The sequence below is a fragment of the Malus domestica genome, chromosome 02 (assembly GCF_042453785.1).
Source record: "Malus domestica chromosome 02, GDT2T_hap1".
Classification (NCBI taxonomy): Eukaryota; Viridiplantae; Streptophyta; class Magnoliopsida; order Rosales; family Rosaceae; genus Malus; species Malus domestica.
Genome location: NC_091662.1, coordinates 8,778,445 through 8,803,972, shown reverse-complemented (window position 1 = coordinate 8,803,972; position 25,528 = coordinate 8,778,445). Strand labels below are relative to the sequence as shown.

Below are 25,528 nucleotides of genomic sequence, written 5' to 3'. Positions count from 1 at the left end.
TAGTGGCTAAATCTAGAAAATCCACTGCCACCTGGGCCGATCCTTTCCGCCTACCTCTCTCTCTCTCCTCTTTCTCTCTCTTAAACCCTTATCTTCTCCAAAGTCCAAACATTTTCACTTCAGAAGTTTCGGACCAAACTGCCACTCCTCTACTCTCCCAGCTCTCAAGCTCAAAGTATAAAAACCCTTCGGACCCCCCCCCCAAAAGTCCAACCTTTCTTTCTTTCCATTGAATCTTTCCACCTCTGGTTTCTGAAAACGATATTAGATAATCGATATACCGCCGTATGATCAGCCATGCCTCGCTCTCAGAGATTTCTAGGCAGCAGCACCCCCGCCACCAACTTCTCAACCGTATCGGCAGCTCCACCTCCTGAGGCCGTGGCTCTGGAGTCGGATTTAGTTGTCATACTAGCAGCGCTGCTCTGCGCCGTCATATGCGTGGTGGGTCTTCTCGCCGTCGCCCGCTGCGCCTGGCTCCGCCGCGGCCCCGGCGGCAGAGCCGCTATCGGCTCGGCTTCTTCATCCGCCAACAAGGGCCTCAAGAAGAAGGTCCTCCAGTCCCTCCCGAAGTTCACGTACGGATCCGGCGGCGCCGAGCCGCCGCCAAAGCTGGGTTCGGAGTGCGCCATCTGCTTAGGGGAGTTCGCGGAGGGGCACGAGATCAGGATTCTGCCGCAGTGCGGGCACGTGTTCCACGTTGGATGCATCGACACGTGGCTTGGGTCTCACTCCTCGTGCCCTTCGTGTCGGCAGATCTTGGTGGTTGCTCGGTGTCACAAGTGCGGCGGGTTTCCGGCTCCAATATCTGAATCTGAGGCGGAGCTCAAGGCTCGCCAGGACCACACCAACCATTCAGCTCCTCCTCCGGCGGCGGCTGCACCCACTACTGCCATTAGTATTAGTTCTTCTAATACGGCTCCAACTACAAATTTTCTCCCTTAAAATTTGTTAATTAGGCAAACCAACGTTTTTAATTTTTCTTTAATTAACTCACCCTTTGTTTTCCTTTTTCTGAATTTGTATTTCCTACCAGTCTTTTATGTACAGAGAGAATCAATGGATCATCATGTTTATTCATCTCAAATTTTATTTTCCCCAATTGGCACCAATGCAATGCAGTAGTTGAATGTTTAAGTTCTTCCCTATGTTTATCAAAAAGGGTGAATATTAGGGGAAAAAAAGAGAGTGAGTGCAACCAAGAAACTACTTGGGATTTGACACAATGTGCATATGTTTTTGTTTGTGTTTTTGTTTAGCTACTTTTAATTAAGTGTCAAATTGTAATTTGCAAGTCGATGAAACTAACTTTTTATATAATTGATGCAGGTGAATATTTGCCAACAATTAGAACTTGTATAAAATCTGTATCGTTCAGTAACATATATTATTGTAGCCAGATTCCTAAAATGCTAAAATTTTCATTTTTTTGGGTAAAATTAGTGGAACACGACACGTGTTACTTGGTTAGTGAATTTCAATTTTTTTTTTCAATTGTAATAAGACAAACAATGTTGTTATACTTGATTAGTTAGTTAATTAACATTTCAAATGCATAAATCTCCCACTTGTCTTTCCCTAAGTTAATATATTACAAAAAGAGAGGTTCCTTCCTTCCATGGTTCCAAACCAATACCCAATTATGCTATGTGGCTATTTTATAAAGAGGAATGCTAAGAATACTCTTAAAAGTAAGACTTTTTATAGACTCTATTACCTCATAGTTTAACCTCAATTCTCGTAACAACATTATAAAACATATGGTGACAAAGAGTTCATGAAAAGTCTCATTTTAAGAGAGTCATCCCAACGTTGCTCTTTTATATATGTATATACGATCTTTCCATGTTGCTTAAAGTGGGCAAAGGGTCAATGGGGTCATAGATGCTTGGAAATTTTGGAGTGGAAATTGAAATAAAATTGAGGCCTAACTTAGAGAGGTCAGATGGTTGGACTTTGAAGCACAACCATTGCTCACTTGTGAGTTGGGATTTTTAATTGATTTTGTTCCTACTTTTGTTGAACTTTGTGGAGCACTCTTTGCAAGTTTGAGTGCCATTGAACCTAAACCTTCTCAAAGCTTCAAAAAAATGCTGAATTTTGTAAAAGTAGAGCCAACAGAATCACGACAGGTTTTAGTGATTGCTAGAATTTCTTCAAGCACAAGCATGGTCACTCAATGGAGAAAATATACTCTTCAAAGTTCAAACCCCTTTTGATTTTCTGGTGAAAACTTTTAGTTGCATTTCCTCTTTAACATGACAATACTTGTATTCAGCCTATGACGGAATCGTTCTTTCTACAAAAAATTAATCAAATTGGTGATCACTTCCCTAAACTGTAATAAAATCATGATTTTGATAACAAGTAACATTCTCATATTGAACGTCAGTTTGTTGATGCATATAAATGACTAAACAATCTCTAATTTGATTAAGCTTTTGCTAGAGATGAGGAAATAAATGGATTTTATTACAATAGTTTACAACAACAACACAACCTTATCCCACTAAGTAAAGTCGGCTCTATGAATCTTAGAACGTCACTGCGCTCGGTTTTGCGCCATGTCCTCCATGTCTTTTTTTAGAGTCTCTTTCCAGGGTCTTCCTCTATCCCTTTTGTCCTAATTTATGTCTAAAAATTCGTATCTTCTAACCATAACATCTATAGGTCATACTACAACAGTTTACACAATAAAAATGCTTCCCACTAAGTGAAGTCGGCTTTATGAATTTTAGAATGTCATTGCACTCGGTTTTGTGCCATGTCCTCCATGTCTTTTTTAGAGTCTCTTTCCAGGTCTTTCGCTATCCCTTTTGTCCTAATTTTTGTCTAAAAAATCGTATCTTCTAAGCATAGCATCTATAGGTCTTACTACAACAGTTTACACAATAAAAATACAGTAACCACAACTGGGTGGATAAACATGCCCACTCGTAGAGTGAACGCAAATCTTGTCATTCTAACACTGATTGACTCCTTACAGTTGCCGTTTTCTATAAATCACAAATTAACATGTACATAATAACTTATAAAACATAAAAAATTAAGATGAATACCCATTTGTCAAATTGTAATTTGTCAATAAAAAGAAAGGTTTCTGGCATGTAAAGGAGCCAAAAAAGTTAATTTCTTTTTGTGCTAAAAACTTCTGAGCTGTATTTCCACTATCCTACCTGGTAATCTTCTCTAGTTGAATGTACAGTAAATAAAATCATAAAAAAGAAAAGGCAGCCGTTGCAATTCCCTCGTTCATTTATTTTAAATTAAAATAAAAAAGCAAATGACAAGACCTGGATTTATCTCATCCTCTAAACATGATGAACTTTAGAAAGTGCCGATATTCATCCTACTCAAAAGCACATCAATTTCTCTACTTTCTGCTGCCCTTTCAAGTAACTTACTGAAAATAAAAAGAGGAAAATGATAATTTAATTCAAAGTATAAAGAAAAAAAATGCTCCCAGGGACTGCAGGCCGTATAATCCAAGGTTATCTTTTTAAAGTAAAGATAAGCGTTATCAAACTACGAACAAACCAAATATAAAACTATAAATAATACTTTATCAATTGAAAATATAGAAAGCTATAAAATTGTTAAGGAGGCTAAATAATCTGTAGAGGCCACTTGCCATACTTATTCACAAATAGTTGGCCGTATAATTTGAGGTTTATCTTTTTAGAATAAAGATAGGCATTGCAAGTTGAAAACTAGACTACAAACAAACCGAATATAAAACTATGAATAACACTTTATTAACTGAAAATATAGAAAGCTACAGAATTATCAAGGAGGCTATATCTTGCCAGACTTATTCATAAGTGAATAACAAGCCTTTTTATTTTATTTTATTTTATAATAAACTAAACTCTAATCTCTAAACGAAAACCTAATTATAATGGGTTGGGCCCAAATCCTAAACTTTTTACTCTTTAGCACTGCGAAATTGCACCTTGAGAAAAGTGTTTTCACATAACTAAGAATGTTTCTTTCTTAATAACTTGTCACGGTCTAGTGGTATTCCTTTTCACTTGAAAGTGAGGTATTAGGTTCGAATCTCGTAGATGACGAATTCGATACCAAATTAGGCTATCTATTATGTAGCTTTGTTGAACTCCCTCTTCCCTTAATGTAAAAATATCAATGTACTAAAAAAAAAAAACCATTATTAAGTGCTTTAGATTGAAAATAATACTGAAGATTGTACATAATCACTTACCTACCTAAGTATCTCACTGGTCATGGTCAATTAGATAATAAAAAAACGTTTATTTCTTGATAGTTCATAAGTGCTTTAGATTTTAAAAATGTTACTGATGTTTGTACATAATCACTTACCTACCTAAGTATCCACATACTTCATTTTACTTCTCACACACATTTTGATGATTTCTGTCTGTTGATCTTCTTTAATTCATTCGATTTGACAGCCAAAAATTAAAAAAGTGTGTGAGAAGTAAAATGGGATGTGTGGATATCACACCCCCTTCTAAAAATATCAGAAAAATGTTTTCAAGCTTTCGATTACTTACCTAACCCAAATATCTCACTGGTCATAAAAAAAAAAACCTTAAAAAGCAACTTATATTCCTGATTCCCGTACTCTCTGTCACATCATATTTTTGAAATAATATTTATAATGTTAGTACGAGAATTAACTTTAAACTGTGAGATGACAAAGTGTTTATAGAAATGAGAGATTTTTTATTGTACCCGGAACACGAGGTGATACACCACTTGTCATTAAACAAGTAGTAAGATACTTAACACACCCCGACCTAAATCAAGGCGTGTTGGCCGTCACGTGATGGTGACGTAGCCATGTGCGCAGTGCGGAAGTGACAGTGATATGAAAATGTGAGAAATCAAAAACCAATTTGCTAATGCACACTAGACAGTAAATAAGTGCGAGAAGAAGTGTTAGAGTGTAGATACACATAATTAGAGTGTAAGTACCAAAGTGCAGTCCAACAGGCTAAATACTAATTATACAGGATATGAAAGAAACCCTACATTGATGGATGTCTGTTAGAACCGTCGTAGAATCCTCGTGAGCCACCAACACGAACTTCTAACTAGAACCTGGAGGGGCGCAAAACAGAAAACGTGAGTGGGCAAAACAAAGCTTTTCAAAACAATTTCTCTTTTCAAAAGTAATAACCCCTCACCGTAAAACCCGTGTAGTTTCCCATAAAATAATAATAAATATGTATATAGAAATCATGCTCGAGAGTAGTGAAAATCAAATATATGCCATGTCAAGTGTCTCAGCATGGAAATAAGTAAGCCAAATGAAATAAATCAATGTAAAATGATATGCCAGTAGGAGTTACCTAACGTGACCTGTATGGTTGAACCTATAGCTCATCAGGTATGCCTGCACACAAGTCGGAACCACCTATTGTGGTCAGTAAGACAGAGCTGGGTGTAAATAAGTACGCTCAAGTGCTATGATCACGTGAAGGTTGTGCGAATAATTGCGGGTCACCTACGAGTCGGAACCACCTAATGTGGTATGTACGACAGGGTTGTACACCAAACTTGGATCCAAGGTGAGCGTGCGGTGCGGGAGGTGAATATCACGTGAAAGACTGTGCCTTGGCCACGGGCGGGAGCACTAGCACCGGATGCAGGATAATGAGCTCTAAATGTATCTACGTATAACCACAAACAATGCATCCACTATTATCAATATATACTCACCTGAAGCTTACCTGGGCGTCCGCAGCATCAAGCAACAATATGCATATCTATACTAATGCATACTCTAAAGCAAAACGCAATTGACATGACATTTAAAATCGTAAATCCATTTAAAATAAATTTCTAGGAAAATGCAAAGCATATATTATGTATATATATAGAAAACCAAAAGCCTACTCACTGGTATGTAGCTGGATCGTAACCCCTAAGTCTCGCCTGGCTACGCTCATCCTCCGGGAACGTCTCGCCTATATGTGAAACCATTAATGTAATGTTAATTTAAGCACATAATCAAAATCGTATAATAACTTTTCATACGTTGCTCAATTGGGGTGTTTGAATATACTATCCTGTCCTACTCAACACCACGAGCATCCAATTTTCCGTTGACCCACACGCCCTCACGTGCCTGGCACACTGACGGAATCTTTAACGCCGCTAGGGAATATTTCGTTAAATAGTAGCATATACCGTTAACTTAACTTGACGCAATTGTATATTCCATCAAAGTTGACGGAATATTCCCCTTCCTTCTCCGGTGGTTCGTCGAATTCCGGCGCTGATCGCTGCTGCATTGCCGGTTTATGGAGAAATCTTTAAACCTTAATATTTTCTTCATTTTTCAACCAAATTTCACAAACTATATATCAATTTGAAGCCCTGAACGAGTAGAACATGATCTTACCTCTCAGAGGTCCTAAAACTAACGAAATATGTCAGAATATATCTTGAATATTCAGGTCAACCTGCAACTCAAGGAACTGGCCTATCCGGTGTCCAAAACCTTCCAAAAATTGTTCCCAGGTCTATATGGAGTAGTTTTAAGACTCCCTTAAGCTTTAAAACTCCGTGAAATAACCACGATCATGACGGAGCAACAGAGCACCACGCCGGAGCTCTTAGGTTCTCGGGTGCCTGTGATCCATTCTTTTGTCCAATGGTATGGATGGGTTCATGAAGTCACCAGGAACACGTTGGTGCAAAGCTCAAGCTCGATCGATGAAGTTTGGATGGTTTTGAGAGTTGAAGGCTTGGATCGTATGGACAAGGGAGAAGAGTCGAGAAGAGAGAAGAGAGAAAGAGAAGGTTTGCACGTGGGAATGTATGTGTTGTTATGGGATTGGGTAGAAATAAAAGAAACAAAGCATTGATTGGGCCATGGAATTAGGGCCTAACAATTTGTCCAAGGTTGTAGGAAAAGAAAAGAAAATAATTGGTAGGTTAAGTGTAAAACCAAAACTTATTCATCTACACCTATTTGTTCATAACATTTCCGTTACGAACTCGATTTGATCCTAATTTGCGTCGATGCTCTCGTGACATTGAGTATGATTTAATTATGTCAACGGGAAAATAATTTAAAACCATATACGTACATCCACGTCACTACGACTCGAGGGTATAATCGTCATTTCCACACATTCGAGGATAAAATATATATTAATTCAGGACGGGTCGTCACAATACTTGTGTTAAAAAAGTAACAAAACTTGAAAAATAAAACTACCCTCAGCTTATATAATGACATGTAGTGTACCATTAGGGCACGTTTGTTACACCTCCTTAGGAGGGATTGGCTTGGACTACCTTAAGTAGGACTATAATCCTACGTTTGGTAGGTTGTGGGACTAAAATAAATGGGACTCGCCTCGACTACGAGTCCTTGTGAGGCGTGCTAGCCGGTCTTCACGAGTCCCCCCAAAAACCACGGGATTAGCTAGGAACTTCGCTTCGTTATGCTTGATTCACCTCATCGACCTCGATTTCGACGGCATCTCTCTTCGTCCTGCTTGATTCACCTCCCTGCGAGCCCTTCTATGAGTTCTGGGCTTCTTCCTCCTCCCTGCGAGGGTTCTTCCACCACCAACATCAACCACAAAAAATCCCCCATCTCAAATTTCCCACCACCAACCATCACCCACAAAAAATCCCCAATCCCATATTTCCTGCCGCCACCATCGCCATGGACGAGCCATCCGAGAAGCTCCAGAACCTCAAGTCGTTGAATTCTCTGCCAGCAGCAGGTGGAGTCGCTGGTGCAGGGCAAGGCAGATTTGGAGTTCGAGGAAGATTTGGGTGGACAAAAAAAAAAAGAGAGGAAGATGAAATGGTAGAGAAAGAGGAGAGGGGAGGGATGCAATGGGCGGAAAAAAAAAGAGAGAGGAAGATGTTCTAGAAAGGAGATGAAATGGCAGAGAAAAGGAGAGGGGAGAGCTGGCGGACAAAACAATGAGAGAAGATAAAAGGAAAATGATAATTTAATAATAAAATATTAGTATATATAGATTAAATTAATGATAAAATATTGTAAATATAAATTTAATAATAAAATATATTAGTCTTGCTTTTTAATCCGACACTGCACCAAACGCTTCACTAAATCAGTCCAGCTTAGTCTAGTCTAAGCCAGTCCAGCTTAGTCCCTGAAGCTAGTCCAGTCCGAGATAGTCCGGTGCAACAAACGCACCCTTATTGTTCTGGACACTATAAAAATTTTCTCTATAGAAACTCCCACTTTTAAGAGGTTCTCTTAGGACTGGTTTGGTATTGCTATGCTTTGAAAAAAAAACTAATTATGCTGTACTGTGAGAATAAGCTCATTTTGCTGCTTCACGTTTTCATCTTTTTTTCATCTAAAACTGTGAAAATAAGTTGTTTTTAAGTGTTTACCAAATACGTTTTTGAGCTCAGTTTTTTTTTATATCCACTTTTTATAAAAGTACCTCAATACTAAACTAGTACTTAGCATTCCTTTTGAAAATAGTATTGAAGATTGTACACAATCACCTACCTACCAAAATATCTCACTGGTCAATTAGATAATCAAGAACATTTATTTCTTAATGATTTCTTAATAGTTTATAATGCTTTAGATTTTAAAAGTGTTACTGAAGTTTGTACATAATCACTTCCCTCCTTACCTAAATATCTCACCGGTCACTGGGACCGATTCAAAAGTGCTTCTAAAAATATCAGAAGTAGCGTTTTCAGATGACTAATAACGCTCTTTTCGATTACTTACCTATCCAAAACATCTCAGTAGTTGACCAGCAAAATATCTCACTGGTCAAATAAAAAAACCTTAAAAAGCAACTTATATTCCTGGTATCCATGAACAAAAGAGCACTGAGCACCAACTTGTTCAAATGAGTTTATCCTCTGTGCAGCTTATGTGGTTATGTCAATAGATTAAGTTGATCCGCTCCTCAAGTCACTCTCGGTACATATATCAGTCAAAAGCCTAATTGGCCGAACCCTATTATTCTCCCACTTTCCCCTAACCACTTCTAAACTACTGCCTAGTAACAACTTGACATCTCATCCGGCTTCAAACTTTATTCTCGAATGTGATCAATTACATACCACTATCTCTTATCTCTTCATAATTATGTATAAACGGTTTCTTCCGACATAAAGATCACATTGACGAAAGAATTAGATGTAGTCTGCATGCAACTATGTGTTATTTGTCTCTTGAACATATATGACTGGTGATAAGATAAATTTTTTAGGTCATAAAACTCATAAACTAAAGAAGATTCTCGAATGTGCTAGTTATATACGACTATGTTTATCTCTCTAATTGTCGTATATAACCAGTGATAGAGTAAATTTTTTCCAGCATAAATCGCATTCACTAGAGAAAATTCTCGAATGTCGTTTGTTGCATACAGCTATTTGTTATCTCTCCCATGATTACATAGATATGATTAGGGCAGATTTTCTCAGTGCACAATACCTTTCCGGTTGTCATGAACTACCAAACGCGGCAGTCAAATTTGGCAACTCTCTTATGTTCACAGTATCCTACCATCTTTTTTATCCCAATTAATAATACCACCAGCACTCCTACCACTGATGTGAGTTGTGATTGGTTATTTTCCGCAGGGTAAAAGTCCCATGGGAGTAAATTTTTTCAAGTAAAAATTCTCTTTTTTGGGGTAGTTTCTAATTACTAAGATTGATTTGCATCCGTCATTGGAGGAAATTTGTAATTGTATGTTGGTTTACATATCAAAGTTTTGCAACATCATAACTAATTGCGCTCATACAAAATCGATTCTTCCCTTCGATTTTCAAATGCAATCCCAACATTTCCATTGTTTCATTAAAACACAAGTTTCTTGCAAACTCGGTTCGCGCAGGTTAATTGGTATCGACTATTCTGAACCTACTTATCCGAACTGGTTTGTCCTCGCGTATCTGAAAGTCCAGCAAGACCATTTGCAGAAACCCATTCTTCCGTGTCGTCAAATGGGACTTCATACTCAAATTCATAATCAGATTCTTCATCTGACAAGTCTCGCAGAAAGGATTCAAATTTCAAACATTTAGAATCCTACTTAATGGTAAAATATAGATTATAAACCAAATGTAAGCGGGTATAGTATAAAACCTTCTCCACTTTCAGGTAATGATGGTTCGGCAATCTTATCGCCTGATTTCAAAATCATTCCAGGCCACATGTGTGCGCAAGGAGCTCCAAAAAGTCGTCATCAACTGACAAACCTGTAAAACAGTACCTTTAATTAGCTCAATTTGGTGAAGACGATGACTGACTACTCGGCACCAGGGCTCAGCTTAGGCCTGCAGTTAAAAAACAATTTCTTTTCTTTTTTTTTCCTTCAAACTTTTAAAAGACATTGTAAATTTCTTTTCAAACAAACTTAAAAACAATCTACATTGGTGGAATGAAAGATTGGACCTCAAGTGTAGATAAGTGACGTTTAGGATACGTAAAATTAGTGAGCTTTCCTTTGTAAATAAAATTAGTGACTTAAAAACAATCTACATTGGTGGAATGAAAGATTGGACCTCAAGTGTAGATAAGTGACGTTTAGGATACGTAAAATTAGTGAGCTTTCCTTTGTAAAGAAAATTAGTGAGTCATATACTATTTGTCAAGAGCTGAATAACATCTGATGGGCTAGTATGCAGGTTTGTAGAACAATAATGTCACGCACGAGTAATTTAATTAGTTTCACGAGCTCAATAAGACTATTTTTAAACTTCAATCAGTATCTGGGATAATTTTAAAGGGATTTCGCGAGTTTGTAAGAAGTGAAAAAATAGTCAAATGAGAATAGCTGTGACTTGCATACATAACAGTTCCCAAGTTGACAATGTTGGCAACTACTAGAAGAGTGAGGGACTATAAGGATTGGTAATGTGGAGAACAGGAGTGACCTAAATACCAAGAAAGGCAAAAAAAAAAAACGCTTATTTTTCGCAAATATGCACACATATAGAACTGGTTACAAATTTTTAGTCTAAATAGAACTGGAGGAAAACTGAATAGACCATAAAGGACACTGAACCGTGTTTTATGTACATTTGGATGGTGTTCCCAAGTCTTAATTTTTGTTTAAAAGTTAGTAACCGTTTCTATGAAATTGAAGGTTTTTGAAATATAAATACCTTCTGCCAGTTATATCCATTAGCCACATGGGCGTAGCAATGCAAGGAAGCATTAAGAAAGTTGTAATGGCACTTAAGAAGAGAGATGCATGTTGGAATCAACCCTATGTTAAATAGAAGAACAGCGATGCTGGCTTGCTCATAAACCTGGGGAGTGTAGTAGAGAACTCCATTTATGCCGACAATCTGCGCAGCTGAAAAGAAAAGACATAAGAAGGTTGACAAACAAGAAAGTTTCTGAAAGATTTTTGATAATTTAATAAAATTCCAAGCGCTTTTATAACTCAAAGAACTGTTTAACCTCTTCTACCAAACCTGCTCAAGAATTTGAAGTCCAATTCCAACTATTACTGAACGCTTCACTCCCGGTTAAAGATCTCTCCATGTTGGCCCTATAATAACAGCTTCCGATGGAGGAACCTTCTCTGCACGGAGAGAGCGCAGACTTGTCAGTTCCTTGAGTGAAACATCAGGCTGACTAACCAGACCAGCATGAATGAGTTTACTTTCTTATCTTACACCAGAAATTGAAACAACCGACGCAGGCCGACACCCAAGTGCACTATACTGATGCAAATACACTTATTGAACTCCTCCTTCCTTCTTCCCGTCTTCGCCTACTCGGTCAGAATACTTATAAGCCAGCTGCCAACCTCCACCAGTGTCCATACTACTACTGATAGCCTCGCTAGCTTCTACATTTCCTTTCATCAAGATTGTATTGCATCTCACACCTAAAGCACTGCCGCCAGACCTAGGCTTTCCCATGCTTCTTGTTTGGCACGAGATTAGTGGACTTCTCAAGCTTTCATCACAATAAGCCCCGGCTGCTTCAGATTCGTGATCCTCATCATCTGTCTGGCTCTCTATGTCCCAATGTGCGTTTTTATTATGATACTCCCCTGCATTCAAAATGCTTCCAAGATTTGGATAAAACATGCTGCCTTTACTTCCTCTTTCGGACATCTTCTCGTGGACACTGCCTTTACTTCCTCTTTCGGACATCTTCTCGTGTACACTGCTAAGGAGAGTGACCAGATCCACAAGAGGTCTACTTTCGTTCAACGCGCGCCCGTGGTGAGATATAAAACTCTGTCCAGTTGCAGGTTTGGCAATGTATGATAAGCCCTTTTCGGGACCATATTGCCGTATTTAATTTCCCTGATTTTCAGTAAGCACACTGGGGGGACAATTGATGAACTCTTCCAATGATGTTTCCTTGCCTGTGCGAAGACCCTCAACTAGTGAAGCCAACTCACCTGTGGATCATAGAAGCCAAAAAGTTACCTCGAAAATGTCAATGGCATGGAATAAACGGGCCCTATAAATTTCAAAGCTCCTTTTTTAGCCTCCTGCACCCCGTTTCTGGGAGCAAAGAAAATAAACGGGCAAATCTAATGGACTCTGTCCCAGCAGCAACAGAGAAAACAAGGGACCCATAAATGGCAAAAGGCAGGAGACAGAGTATTTGTCCAAAACCAAAAATGTGTCAAGACACAGTTGGCTGCAATTTTGACCCATACTCCATCCCAGAATCTGCAAGGAATTAATATATAGGGACAGAGACCTGTGAAATTATGGCCATGTTTTCTACATTGTTGTCTCCTCTTGATATTAAAATCGTACTAAATCTTATTAATCAACACCAAAACAAAATTTCCACCTATTCGTTAATTGGAAATGCTCATAAAAAACTCTTGATTAAACAGTACTCCAACAAGTTTTCCATCTCTGCGTGTAAACTTGATTAACAGAGAGAGGAGAACGTGCTCTACATGTTCATCCAAACAATGTAGTTCTTTGATCTTCCTGCAGAAATTTTGTACTCATAATCTCCATTTCTCCTTGTAGGTTTATATATCTGAACAAAACCAAGTTTTAAGATAATTAATCTTGAAATTTGTACTCATAATCTCATTTCTCCTTGTATGTTTTCCTTCCATTGTTGTTTGTTTTGATTAATTAGAATTTGGTTTTATTAGTGAAGGGCTGTGGCCTACTCACTCACAGTCAAAGGTACTTTAGGATACAAATGTGGTTTCTGTTTTTCTAATAATTAGCCAGTAGCCACCTACAGATATGAAATCTTTGTTTCTCCAGATTGAAAACTGTTTAAATTCTTGGGTAAATTATATGTTACCACCTTAACTTTGGTTCTTATACCAATTACCTCATCTTTTGAACATTGCAATGTTTTAAGTTAACTTACGAATTTGTTGCAATCTTAAACCTCCGTTAAAATATCCATCAATTTGTTTGTTAATTTTAATTTAATTTAGAACTAAAAATTCTTTAATTGTTGATATTAAATTAATTTTATAACCTAGATATGTAAGGGAGCGGGCATGTGTCTGTCATGTCAGCATTTAACATAAAAATTGACAAATATATGATATTACAACGAATTTGTAAACTGATGAATAATAGAGCAATATTTAAAAGATGAGATATGAGATTATTATGCGACCTAAAAGTGAGGAGGTAAAATGTAATTTACCCTAATTTTTTTAGGTATTTAATTTAAATTAATTAATTTTATTATATTAATCTAAAAAGGTACCACAAATTCACTATACAAAAAAATAAAAAAATTATTTTGTTATACTAAAACTGAAATGTACGTACCCAAACTCCTAATGAAGAAAAAATTGTGAATCATCTGAAGTGGATTGTGAATCATCTGAAGTGGATGGCTGCTCTTGCTCCTCCTCAATATCGAAAGGAACATTACGATCAATCTGCCTGCGTTTCGGATGATCATCCGCCGGGTTCGAAGATAAGGAAAGCCATTGTCGTTGCCGATCATATTCCTCGTGGACGGTATCTGAGGATCCAAGTGGACGAGGCCTCTTCCCAAGACTACTTGTTGGTCCCAAAGACATGGGAAGCCATTCGTCTTGTTTGCGCAATAGTGGGTGCACCCCGCAACTTCTAATGCGTGCGCCCTTGTAGAAAAGAAATTCAACATTGCAAATATCCCCCTGCTTCTTTTCTAAATCCACTAACTTGAGCCCCACATGAGCTGCCTCCAAGTTAGCATAAGGCCATCCATTGTGTGTAGAGCCTTCTGTTCCGTTGATGATAACATAATAATTATCAAAATTAGAATTATTCGGTGGTTCTAAAACAACAGATAGAATCAATCCTAATAACGTCTCCCCCGCTTGTAAATTTAGAGGAATTTTAAAACTACTGCCTCCAATAAAGTCTCTTCTCCCCCAGCCAACTCGTAGATGTTGAAAGGTTGTGCGATGGCTAGAGGTACAGTTGAACAATTTTGGAACTTCATTGCCGGGATAAATAACATCCAAGATAGAGCGCCGAAAAAATCCCTGCAATAGTGAATAATATGTAGATAACTAATTACAAACAACTGTCATTTGATCGCTCTCATAAGGAACAACAAATTATATATTTTAATTTCAAGAGTAATTAAGAAGAGAGACAAACCTCATTCAACAAATTATTTTCCAACTTTGCCACCCCATGGCCACATAGTCTAAAGCAATTTAACAGGTGCAGAACTTGAAGCTCCGGGGGCAGTTTTGAAATTTTCCCCAATGATGTGCAATCATCCAGATATAACTCGATTAGTTTTGGTGGAAGGGCTTGTGGAGTTTCCCGAAGCCTCTTGCAACCATTCAAACAAAGTGTTTCCAAGTGGACAAATTTGCTAATGCAATCCGGAAGACTAACAAAATTGTTTCTTGAGAGATCAAGATGTGTTAATGTGGACCAGCAATCAAGAGGCAAAAGGAAATTACTTTCTGATAAATTGCATCCTTCGAGATGAAGAGAATGTAGGTTGGGAAGAGCAAATGTGTTATAGTTGTCCTGTGAGGTCTTTAAGTCATTTGAAAGCAGTTGAGATTTGGTACTGCTGGATGAAACTTCATCAAACTTCATCTTGTTCTTCCCAAATGTCATCAGTTTTGGGCATTGACCGAAAGAAACCTGAATGAGATGTGGCAACCCATAAAGATGATGTAATGATGTACCTACAAGGCTCTCACATTCATTTGCTAACAATTCGGCAAGCCCAGTAAGATATGCAATTGATGAAGGCAATTCTCTTATGCCACTTTTTTGTATATCCAAATACGTTAGAGATTCCATCTCATCCTCTATTTCTGGAAAACTCTCGAGCCTCGTGCAACCATGAAGATAAAGGCTTTTAAGGGATCTCAATCTAAGTTTTGGTGCAAACCTTGTAAGCCTAGAGCACCCCTTAAGATTTAATGTAACAAGTTTATCAAGGAATCCAATAGAATCATCAACCTCAACCAAATTTGTGCAGCCATGAAGATCCAAAAATTCTATGTTTGGACTTCCGGATAAGTCGGGGATTTTTTCCAGAAATTTGCACCCACGTAAATTCATATATGTAAGATTTGCCAAATTCTGTAAAACAAAAATTAAAAAAAAAACAAAACAAGAAGTCACATACTTTAAATAGAATAATTAATGATGAAAAAACTTTGGAAATTTTCTCTTTTTTTGAAAATAAAATATATATACATTTAAATTAGGAATCATCCAAATTAATTTTAAAATGTACATGTACCTTAAATCCCTTCAATTTTCTAATGTCACTGTATGACATATTATATGTCACAAGATGTCTTGGAAGATATTGCAAATTGAAAGTAACCGTATGCTTTTGAAGAATATTGGATCCCCAAATTCGAAACTTATCTCCACCCAAATCAATCCACCTTAAATAGTTGGGCATATAATCAACGCATCCAGAAAAAAGTGCATTACGGCTTATAAAAATTTCAAGATTTACCATCTTGAAGAAGCTTTTGGAATTCAAAGGTATCAAATCTGGTTTGGGCCACTTTACCACAATGCCTTTAATTTTCTTGGTTCCCTAAGATGGAAAAAGAAACAATGTTAACAAACAAGTCGTATAACAAACAATTCAAAAGGGTTGTTTTAAAATCTTTTTTTTTCTTTTCAAAATCATGCCAATTAAACCAAATGCAAGAATATATATATTCTACTTACTCTGTTTTCAGTTAGAACACGGTACACATCTTCATGATGCCACAATCTGCTCCGCTTGCCTGGTTCAATGGGTGATTCTTCACTAACTATACGCTTACCCATTTTTTCTAGTAAGTCATGCATCAAAATCGTATTATCTTCAATAGTTATGATGGCTTTCTCAACGAGTACTTCAATACAATCTGAAGGTACATGGAGCTTCGAACTTCTTAATATTTGTAACATATAGCCTTTCTTTTCACCCTTGAAGAAGCATGCAATGTCTAGAAAAACTTGTTGCAGGACATTATCCAAGGTATCATAACTTTTTCGAAGTATGTTTTGAATACCTCTATAAGGTTCTCCATCATAAGAATCGTAATTATCCAATATAGCTTGCCAACGATCTATACTTTTATTACGCAGATGAGAACCTATAAGATTAAGAGCTAACGGAAGGCCTTCAGCATAGGCTATTGCACGTTGTGCGAGTTCCAAATAATTGTCCGGAGGTTCATTTCTTCGGAAGGCATTCAAACTAAAAAGCTCAAGGGCTTTTCCGTCCTTTAACTTTTCGACCTCGTGTATCAACCCAACACCATAAGATTCCAGCAAACCTCTATCTTTTGTGGTTATGATCACTCTACTACCCTTGGCGAACCAATCGACTTCAACCAAGTTGTTTAACTGCTCCAGTTCATCCACATCATCAAGAATTAAGAGAATCTTCTTTCGCCTCAACAGTTTCTTTATAAGACTGATTCCTTGATAAGCATCGTCAATTTTCAACTTTTTACCACATTGAACTTTAGAAAGAAGAGTCTTTTGTAGTTGGATTACGCCTTCACGTGATGCCGATCTTTCGCTAACATCTGCCAGGAAACAACTAACTTCAAACTTATGAGCAATTGCATTATAAATAGCTTTTGCAATTGTTGTCTTGCCTATTCCAGATGTCCCCCAAATCCCAACCACAAAAGGATCATTTCCTCCGACACCTAAAAGCCCTTTCACCTTTTGAACGCAAGATTGTATTCCAACTGGGTATTTGGCCACATTCAAATATGTGCGTTGCAGTACTTTGACTAAGATCTCCATAACAATCTTATCGATAAATGTAGCTTCATACCTACCAGTTTAATTAAAAAATTTAACACATTTAGTCAATCAACTTTTTTGCTATATATCTTTGAAAAGAAAAAGGAAAGTAAAAAAGATGAAGAGAGGATTACACAAAAGAGAAGTGCTAGCAACAACCGCTAGAACACTCACTTCCTCGTTCGCTAGCTTTGGTGAACGACAAAGCGTATAATCTATATTATTATTAAAAGAAGAGTCTTTGTCAACCAAAAACACACAAAAAGACAACTTTACCCTTACTTTCATAATTTGAGTTTATAAACAAGGTCTAGGAATTGTGGATATTCATGTCAAACAATCAAAATAATCATTGTGGATAATCATTAAACAATTAAAAAAAAAGAAATAAAAGTCCAAAACCAATGATAACTTCCCCACTTCCACCTCCAAAGCAATTGTGGATATTCATGTCAAACAATCAAAATAATAATTGTGGATAATCATTAAACAATTAAAAAAAAGAAATAAAAGTCCAAAACCAATGATAACTTCCCCAATTCCACCTCCAAAGCAATTCTTCTCTTCACGGTAACTTCCGCCCTTCCCCCTCAACCTCAACCCTTAACCCAAAATTTCACCCTTTCTCTTTTTGTAAAATAATTTCTATTGCAATTTGTTATTTTATGAAATTTTTATTTTAATTGATTGTTATTCATTTACTGTTCTTAAGATTAGTAGAAGACAATTTGTGGATGAGAGTAGGGAAACTCTCATATTTTAGTGATTAATTCAAAGGTGAGAATCTGTAGTATGTTTGTCATCAATTAATTCAAAGGTGAGAATCTGAATTTGTTTCCTTCATAAACAATATATGAAATTCTTTTTCTATTTCTCTCCTAATTTCAGTCAACTATGCTAAACAAAATGAAAACAAGCCCATCAGATTAACGAAGTCCAATCCTACTCATTGTTCCTTATTGTAGATAGTGTTGTAAGTACATTTTCCACATGTAAATAGTATGGCATATCATATATTCATTTAAAACTTTCTACATGTTTTGTACAGTTTGAAAACCCGCAGCACCGCGCGGGCACTCTTGCTAGTGACAGACTATTACACGAAAGAATCATATAATTAAACAAATTACAAGGAGTGAAGAAATGTACGTACTCTCCCTCTTTGACCGTATGTCCTGACAAATTTGCTACTTCTTTTAGAGCACTCCTCCATAAGAGGATCTTCTCCTCGTCCTTGTATTTGCACTTAAGTCCTGTAAATGCGCTAGCGAAACTACTCGTTTGATTTCGTACATGGGACGGATCCACCTTGTAGAAAACTAGCCAAACTATTTGCTGTCTTGACCTTCTACATTCGAGGATATGTACGAGCTCATTCAAGCACCATCTTGACGATACATAGTTTTCAGAGATTACAATGATTGAAATTTTTGACTCTTCAATTGCTTTTAGAAAAGCTGGTGATATTTCTTCTCCTCTTATAAGATGGCGATCAATGAAGGTGTCGATTCCGTTACTGTGCAAGGCCTTGTATAAATGATCTGTAAAAGTAAAGCGTGTATCCTCACCTCTAAAACTCAAAAATACATCATATGTCCATGAAGGAGGCAAGGAAGAAGAAGAGGCAAGTTGAATGGCCATAAGAGAATTAAAGACAAGTAAACTAAAGAAAAGAGCCTCTCAAAGAATTGGAATATGCAGTATGGTATGGAGTGTGGACAATGGACTCTCTCTTGTTATATATATCAGGCCTTATGCATGCTTTTCTTCATGTGAAGGAAGCAGCAGTTTCCTACCACCTTCAATGTGAATGTGATCAAGTTGAAAGAGATGAAATTTCGTGGCAATTTCATTGACGATTAAAAATTTTAAAATTGTTACTTGACTGTCTTTAATTTAAAGAAGAGGAAGTTTTGTTGCAAACTCCTACCGACTACCTTTGATGTAACAATCCACCATTATAATATTTTAAAATAATCACAGACAACTGAAAAATATAAAAATATTACATATAAAGTGGCCATACCAAGTGGGGGTCTTTAATTTAAGGAAGATTGTGTCTTTTTCCATTATGGAGTTTCTTTTTTTTTTTTTTTGGCGAACAGGAATCAATAACAACCGGGCAAAGATGCCAAAGATACACAGAAGCCTACCCCGAGGCAAAAGCAAGCAACAAACAACTAAGGAGAAGCAGTACAAAGAGGTACAACCGACATCGCACCAAATGCTAAAAATGTCACTCCTCATACTGCTAGGAAGAAATTAATGGGGACAAGGAAGACCATCATTACACAGAACATGAACAAGAGAGGATGGGGGTCTGTTGACCCAAACATTATCACATACCTCCCTACTTTGCCGCAACGCCAGACGATCCGCAGCCATATTTGCCGATCTTGGAGTCCAAGACCAGCGGCAGTCAATAAAAGCCTCCCCCATTCTTTTGCATCGCGCCAGAATTGGAAAAGCTTCCCAACTACCCCTCGTATCCGAGTCTCGAATACAGGATATTGATTCCTGAGAATCTGATTCCACGATGACAAAATTCCATCCCATACTTCTTCCAAGCTCACACCCATGCAGCACTGCCAAGGCTTCTGCCACAGCCACAGACGAGGCCGTGACCCTCCTCCTGATCGCTGCCATAAACCTGCCCTCATCGTCCCGAGCCACCACCCCCACAAAACCAGAAGCTCCACTCCTTAACCAGCTCGCATCCACATTAATTTTTATAAAACCCACACAAGGAGGAGACCACTGCATATCAGAAACCAAACCATTGACAGAAATAGGCAAACTACATACCGTAGCCTGAGTATATTCCTTAAAAGCAGCCACAGATTGGGTGATGACTGCGATGATCTGTCGAGGAACTATAGGTTGTTGATTGAACAGAAACTTGCATCTCGCCTTCCATATAAACCAACAAGTTCGATTGATCACTATAGTTTGTCTGTATTCAATTATTTGTTGATATTGTAATCACCTGTGGCCTTTCTTCACCAGGAATGAAATAATAATTCCGACCCAGTTACCCACTTTCGAAGGCCACATCTTTGTTTTGTATTTTTTTTCGACGGACTTAATTAATTAATTGTTAGCTAAGCTGAATAAATGAGCAACACATGATTGGAGGTAGATTTTCTGTCCTCTCACTTTCCGTGTCCTCCTGTTTGTGTGGTCACGGTTAAGTCACATCAACATTTTATATTACTATTCGTTTTTGGCTTATCATCCTTATAAAAAAAATAATATAAAATATTAACAGGGTTTAACCGTGACCACACAAATAGGGGGCATGGGAAGTGAGAGGGCAGAGAATCTGCCTCCCACATGATTTACCTCTCTCTCATCCTTCGTTATCTAGAGGAAGTTCAAATGTCGTTCGATCTTTCTGGATACAGCCAAACCGCCTTGAAACTTCATTGCCTGGAATCATAATTTGCAATCCAGAGCACTCACAAGCAATACTTTGTAGAATAAACATTGGAGGTCCTAGCGTTGAAGGTCCAAGTTTCCTAGATAGAAATAGAACGAGAACCACTAAAAAAGAAAATTTAGTTTATTCACTACGACATTTCTTGGAACATTTGATGGACTTATTATCATCAACCAAATCATATTGAACACATGTGAACAGATTAATCCACACACTCAAAGTTCAATACTTGGTTGACTTGAACCTTGTATTTAACACCCACAACCTCTGCACTAGTAGAATTTGTTGACGAAGAATGCGGCTGCCATTAAGCTTTTTCTTATTTCCCATGCAGATCTTAGCTTGCTTGTAGGACTTTCCCCAAATTTCTCTAAATATGATCGGCTATGCTGGTGTACTGTCCAGTACAGCATTTAAAAATTTCTCATCACCACCCTTCTGCCTTGTATGCAAATCTGTTTGAGTATTCATGTATTCCTGCTGCTTAGCGGGTTGCCTTGGAGCCTCAAATAAATTGAAATTTAGTGATTGCTTTGGAGCTTTTTCAGTCGCATCCCTTAGCGGCAGATTAATGTGCACTTTTGCATGTGTCCGCATAGAATTTTGATTTTGTTGATCCGTCATGGTCTGCTGCTGCCTTTGGGTCATAACAGGTTCAAGGTCAGTAGGCGCTGTTTCTCCCATTGGGCCTTCAATTTCAGATTCTTCCATTGTAGTATCGTTGGTTCCCCCCCCCCCCCCATCTCAATGTTTGATCTGCAGAGCACTCATTTGAACCCTGTAGGTTTGCAATTGGTTGATTAGGGAAATTTGAATTGGAATCGTTTTCTTGTTCTTCCAATTGATACGTGAGCTACTCGATTTGCTGTGCCAGATTGTCGATTGAATTTATTTTCTGCAACTTAGGGGTACCCTCCATGAACAACCTAGTGGACTCCTCCAACTTAGCAATCTGGTCCTCCAAAGAAAGTTTTTGTGGCACACAGGGCTGCTGAAAAGCCTGTTGATTGCTTACCCACATAGAAGTAGGATGCTCTGTCCACCGATTGTAAAAGTTTGAATATGAATCGTTCTCATTTTCTATGAATTGATACGAAAGCTGCCCATCTTGCTCTTCAATTATCTTTGCTGATGGTTTGGTATTCGGCATGCTATCAACAAATTGCTTGACACACTCTGCCAATTCAGCAAGTTTGTCATCTAGAGTAGATCTTTGTGGCACGGTTGGCTGTTCAAGGGGCTCTTATATTGTAAAGTTTTGAGTATGGATCGCACCTAGGCCTTTGAGAGTTCCTCATATTGATATAATTCCATGAAGGCAACCCTCCTGTTGGTTGTAGATTCTAGCCCATCGTTTAACTGTTCTCAAAACCAACAAAACATAACCTATAAAAATAAAAATAAAATCAACAAGTAAAAAGATATTTACAAAAATAATTAACTAAGAATATGATAAACACAAATTATTTGAAACGATCGTCGGCAACAACACCAATTTCTTGATAGGATTTTTATCACCTACAAAAGTAGGGATAAAAACACTTAAAAATACTTGCAAGAGTACAAAATTATCGTAGTATAGCAGCTCAAGCAAGGTCGTTTTCCGCAGCGATTGAATGAATAATTTGTATTTAAACTAATTCTTAGTTAATTATTTAGAACAAATTCTGCAGTCACCATTAACAATCCTATGTAATTTTACCCATTACTTATGAATTTCTACATACATGCTTTGAAGGTTAGGTTTTCCTAATACATATTTTCCTTGTGATGTTCAAGCGAAAACATATATCTAACATGCAATCCGTCTGTGATGTCCAGATCAAATATAAACATGTAAGACTCATTAAACTTTGTGAAAACCCTTCGAAAAACCATGCAACCCTTAAGAGCGTGATGTTCACCTTAAGTGAACTTACAATTACTAATCACAAGAAGCCCTCCTCAATTTCAGAGTGATGTTCCAACAGAAATTGCATCAAATTGCTTGTCTAAATACCCTAATGATCACGAATCACTAAAACAATTAGATAGTTTAATCGCCGTGATTAATAATTCAAAGCAAGCATGTATCTATTCATAGGGAAATTAATAAAATCACATATTCATGCTAAGGCTTGTGGCTTCACCCTAGCAAAAGAGCTAGTTACGAACAATCATAATAAAAACTAAAGAAAATATATTAACTAGAAAAAAGAATGAAAACACCTTGTAGGTAAAAAGTTTGAAGTTCTCCAAAATAATGCGTACGTTCTCCCCCCAGAACCCTAATGGCTAAAAAATCCTTATTTATACTACTCCCAATTTAAACCCTCATAGAAAAGGTTTCTAAAAACTAGGAAATAAAATAATAAAACGATAACTAGGAATTACATTCCTATTCTGACTATGAAATCTGCCCAGCAAAGAGATAACCACGTTTTTGGACCTTCAGGGCTCCAAAACAAGCCCAAATCGACTTGAATTAAAGGACCTCATCTTCAAGTTCCAAGAAAAGTCCAAGTCCAAAATCTATCATCTTCCAACCCAGAAGTCGCAAATAAGCTCTGCAGCCCCATCTGCCAGCACTGCGCGTTGGACATAAATTAATTCGTCACGATCAAATGCTTCAGGATAAAATTATGAAATTTTGATATAGCCTTCTTGACAGATTCACGAACCCGCTCCAATTGGAATCACTCAAAAATTCCACTGTTTGATTACTTTATGCTCATAACAAGTTCGCATGTCCTACATTAAAAACACATAACAAAGCATCAAAATCTCACCAAAATAATAACCAAAATATACCAAGAATAGGGAGTAATATATAGTATAAAATTGACTCATCAACTAAGATTGATTTGCATCCATCATTGGAGGAAATTTGTAATTTGTACGTTGGTTTTCATATCAAAGTTTTGAAACATCATCACTAATTGCGCTCATACAGGAATCGATTCTTCCCTTCGATTTTCGAATGCAATCCCAACATTTCCATGGTTTCATTAAAAGCACAATTTTCTTACAAACTCGGTTCGGGCACGGTTAATTGGTATCGACTATTCTGAACCTACTTATACAGTAAAAGAGAAGAAGAAGACTGCCGATTCTCCTTTCCTTGCCACCTTGTGGAAAAAAGTCCAAGAAGGAAATTCAGGGATGTGTAACACTTATTGACACATATTCCAGGACATCATAACAGTTTCTGTTATGCTTAGTGTAACTAATAGTTATCTTAGTGTAATTAGTTATACTTGATTAGGTGCTAATTATGATTAGCAGATATATATATATACACAGTTGTAAAGCCTCATAAATTCAATGAAACAGAATATTTCATAACTCTCATATGGTATCAGAGCCTTTGCTTAACCGCCTCTTCGCGATCCTCTCCACCTCTTCGCGATTTTCATCGATCTTCAAGATCCTCTCCACCTCTTCGTGATCTCTGTGGTTTTCTTCAGCTCTTGATCGATTCTTCCCCTTTTCGATCTTTCATCTCTGTTTCTCTGTCTCTCCGATGGCATCTTCGACGTCTTCTCCAGCGAATCCAGACATTCTTGCCCCAAATTCCTCTTCGATGAACCCTAACCCTAATTTCCCAATTTCATCTATTTCTTCAATCACAATCCAAAACATTAGTTGTATGGTTCCCACGAAGCTCAAACGAGACAATTATCTCATCTGGAAGGCGCTCTTTGCTCCAATCTTTCGCCGTTACAAGCTCACTGGCATTCTTGACGGTACTGAAGTATGTCCACCGCCGTTTCTTCTTGATAGTTCTGGCCACAGCACCGGTGCTCCGAATCCAGCCTTTGAAGCTTGGTATGAAAAGGATCAAAACATCCTCATTTGGTTAAATTCCACTTTATCTGAAGAAATCATCCCTTTTACTGTCGGTGTATCTTCATCTCGCGAACTGTGGATCAATCTTGAACAACGCTTTGGTGGTGTCTCCGCTGTGCACATTCACCAACTCCGCACTCGCCTTCACTCTGTTCAGAAAGGTGATCTTTCAATCTCTGCCTACATTCAACAAATCAAAGGAATTTCAGATGCTTTAATGGCGGCTGGAGCGCCAATTTCTGATCCTGATCTTATTGCTGTTACGCTCAATGGCCTCTCTGATGAGTACGAATCCTTCATTGACTCTATAATGTTGCGAATTTCCTCCACCTCTCTTGATGAACTTCATGGCTTATTGATCAACAAAGAACTCTTTATGGATCGAAAGAAGAAGTCTATTGTTCCTTCTGTTACAGAACCATTTCATGCCTACGCTGCTCAGTCTCAGCGTTCTCAGGCTCCACTTCTTCCAACGCCTCAATTTAATGCCTTTCCTCAAGCATTTGTTGCTCCATACTCCAACTATAATTCTTCTAAGAATTATCGAGGCAGCCATCGTGGTCACACTCGTGGCAATAATCGTGGCAACAATCGCAGTTTTACCAATTATCGTGGGACTAATAATTTCCGAGGCAACTCCTACACTCCAAGTCGCTCTTCAGGAGGCTCCAATCGACAGTACTCTGGTAGCCGAGTTCCCTGTCAAATCTGTCACTCTCATGATCATGAAGCAATTGACTGCTTTGAACGCATGAATCATGCCTTTGCTGGAAAAATTCCACCTGCAAAATTGGCAGCAATGTGTGCTCACACCACTGCTAAATCTACCTCTCCTACCTGGATTTTGGATTCTGGAGCTACCTCGCATATCACGAATGATATCTCTGCTATTCATTCTCCTATGCCTTATCATGGTGACGACAAAGTCTATATTGGTGATGGTCAAGGTATGCCCATTCACCACACTGGTACTTCTGTTCTTAACACTCCATCTGCCGCATTTAAGTTGAACAATGTTCTCCATGTTCCTCATATGAAGTTTAATCTCCTCTC

At 37.8% G+C, this 25,528-nt stretch overlaps 2 protein-coding genes and 1 long non-coding RNA gene across 3 annotated transcripts; 1 reads left to right on the top strand and 2 right to left on the bottom strand.

The window, feature by feature from the left end:
• On the top strand, positions 1-1,087 carry LOC103454481 (RING-H2 finger protein ATL80-like). The gene has a single exon (XM_008394070.4). The coding sequence runs from the start codon at positions 298-300 to the stop codon at positions 943-945; it is 648 nt and encodes a 215-aa protein (XP_008392292.2). The 5' UTR covers positions 1-297; the 3' UTR covers positions 946-1,087.
• An 8,665-nt stretch (positions 1,088-9,752) lies between these two features.
• LOC139189268 (uncharacterized) lies at positions 9,753-23,729 on the bottom strand. Its single transcript, XR_011572975.1, has 2 exons — positions 23,700-23,729; positions 9,753-9,874 (listed from the first exon to the last, which is right to left on the bottom strand). It is a non-coding gene; the product is annotated as an uncharacterized lncRNA (long non-coding RNA).
• Positions 9,785-18,975, bottom strand: LOC103426769 (TMV resistance protein N-like). The gene is made up of 9 exons (XM_070807718.1): positions 18,362-18,975; positions 16,132-17,239; positions 15,686-15,994; positions 14,572-15,522; positions 13,747-14,453; positions 11,437-12,380; positions 11,122-11,307; positions 10,100-10,212; positions 9,785-9,996 (listed from the first exon to the last, which is right to left on the bottom strand). The coding sequence occupies exons 1-5, from the start codon at positions 18,847-18,849 to the stop codon at positions 13,755-13,757; spliced, it is 3,555 nt and encodes a 1,184-aa protein (XP_070663819.1). The 5' UTR covers positions 18,850-18,975; the 3' UTR covers positions 9,785-9,996; positions 10,100-10,212; positions 11,122-11,307; positions 11,437-12,380; positions 13,747-13,754.
• Positions 23,730-25,528: the final 1,799 nt, after the last annotated feature.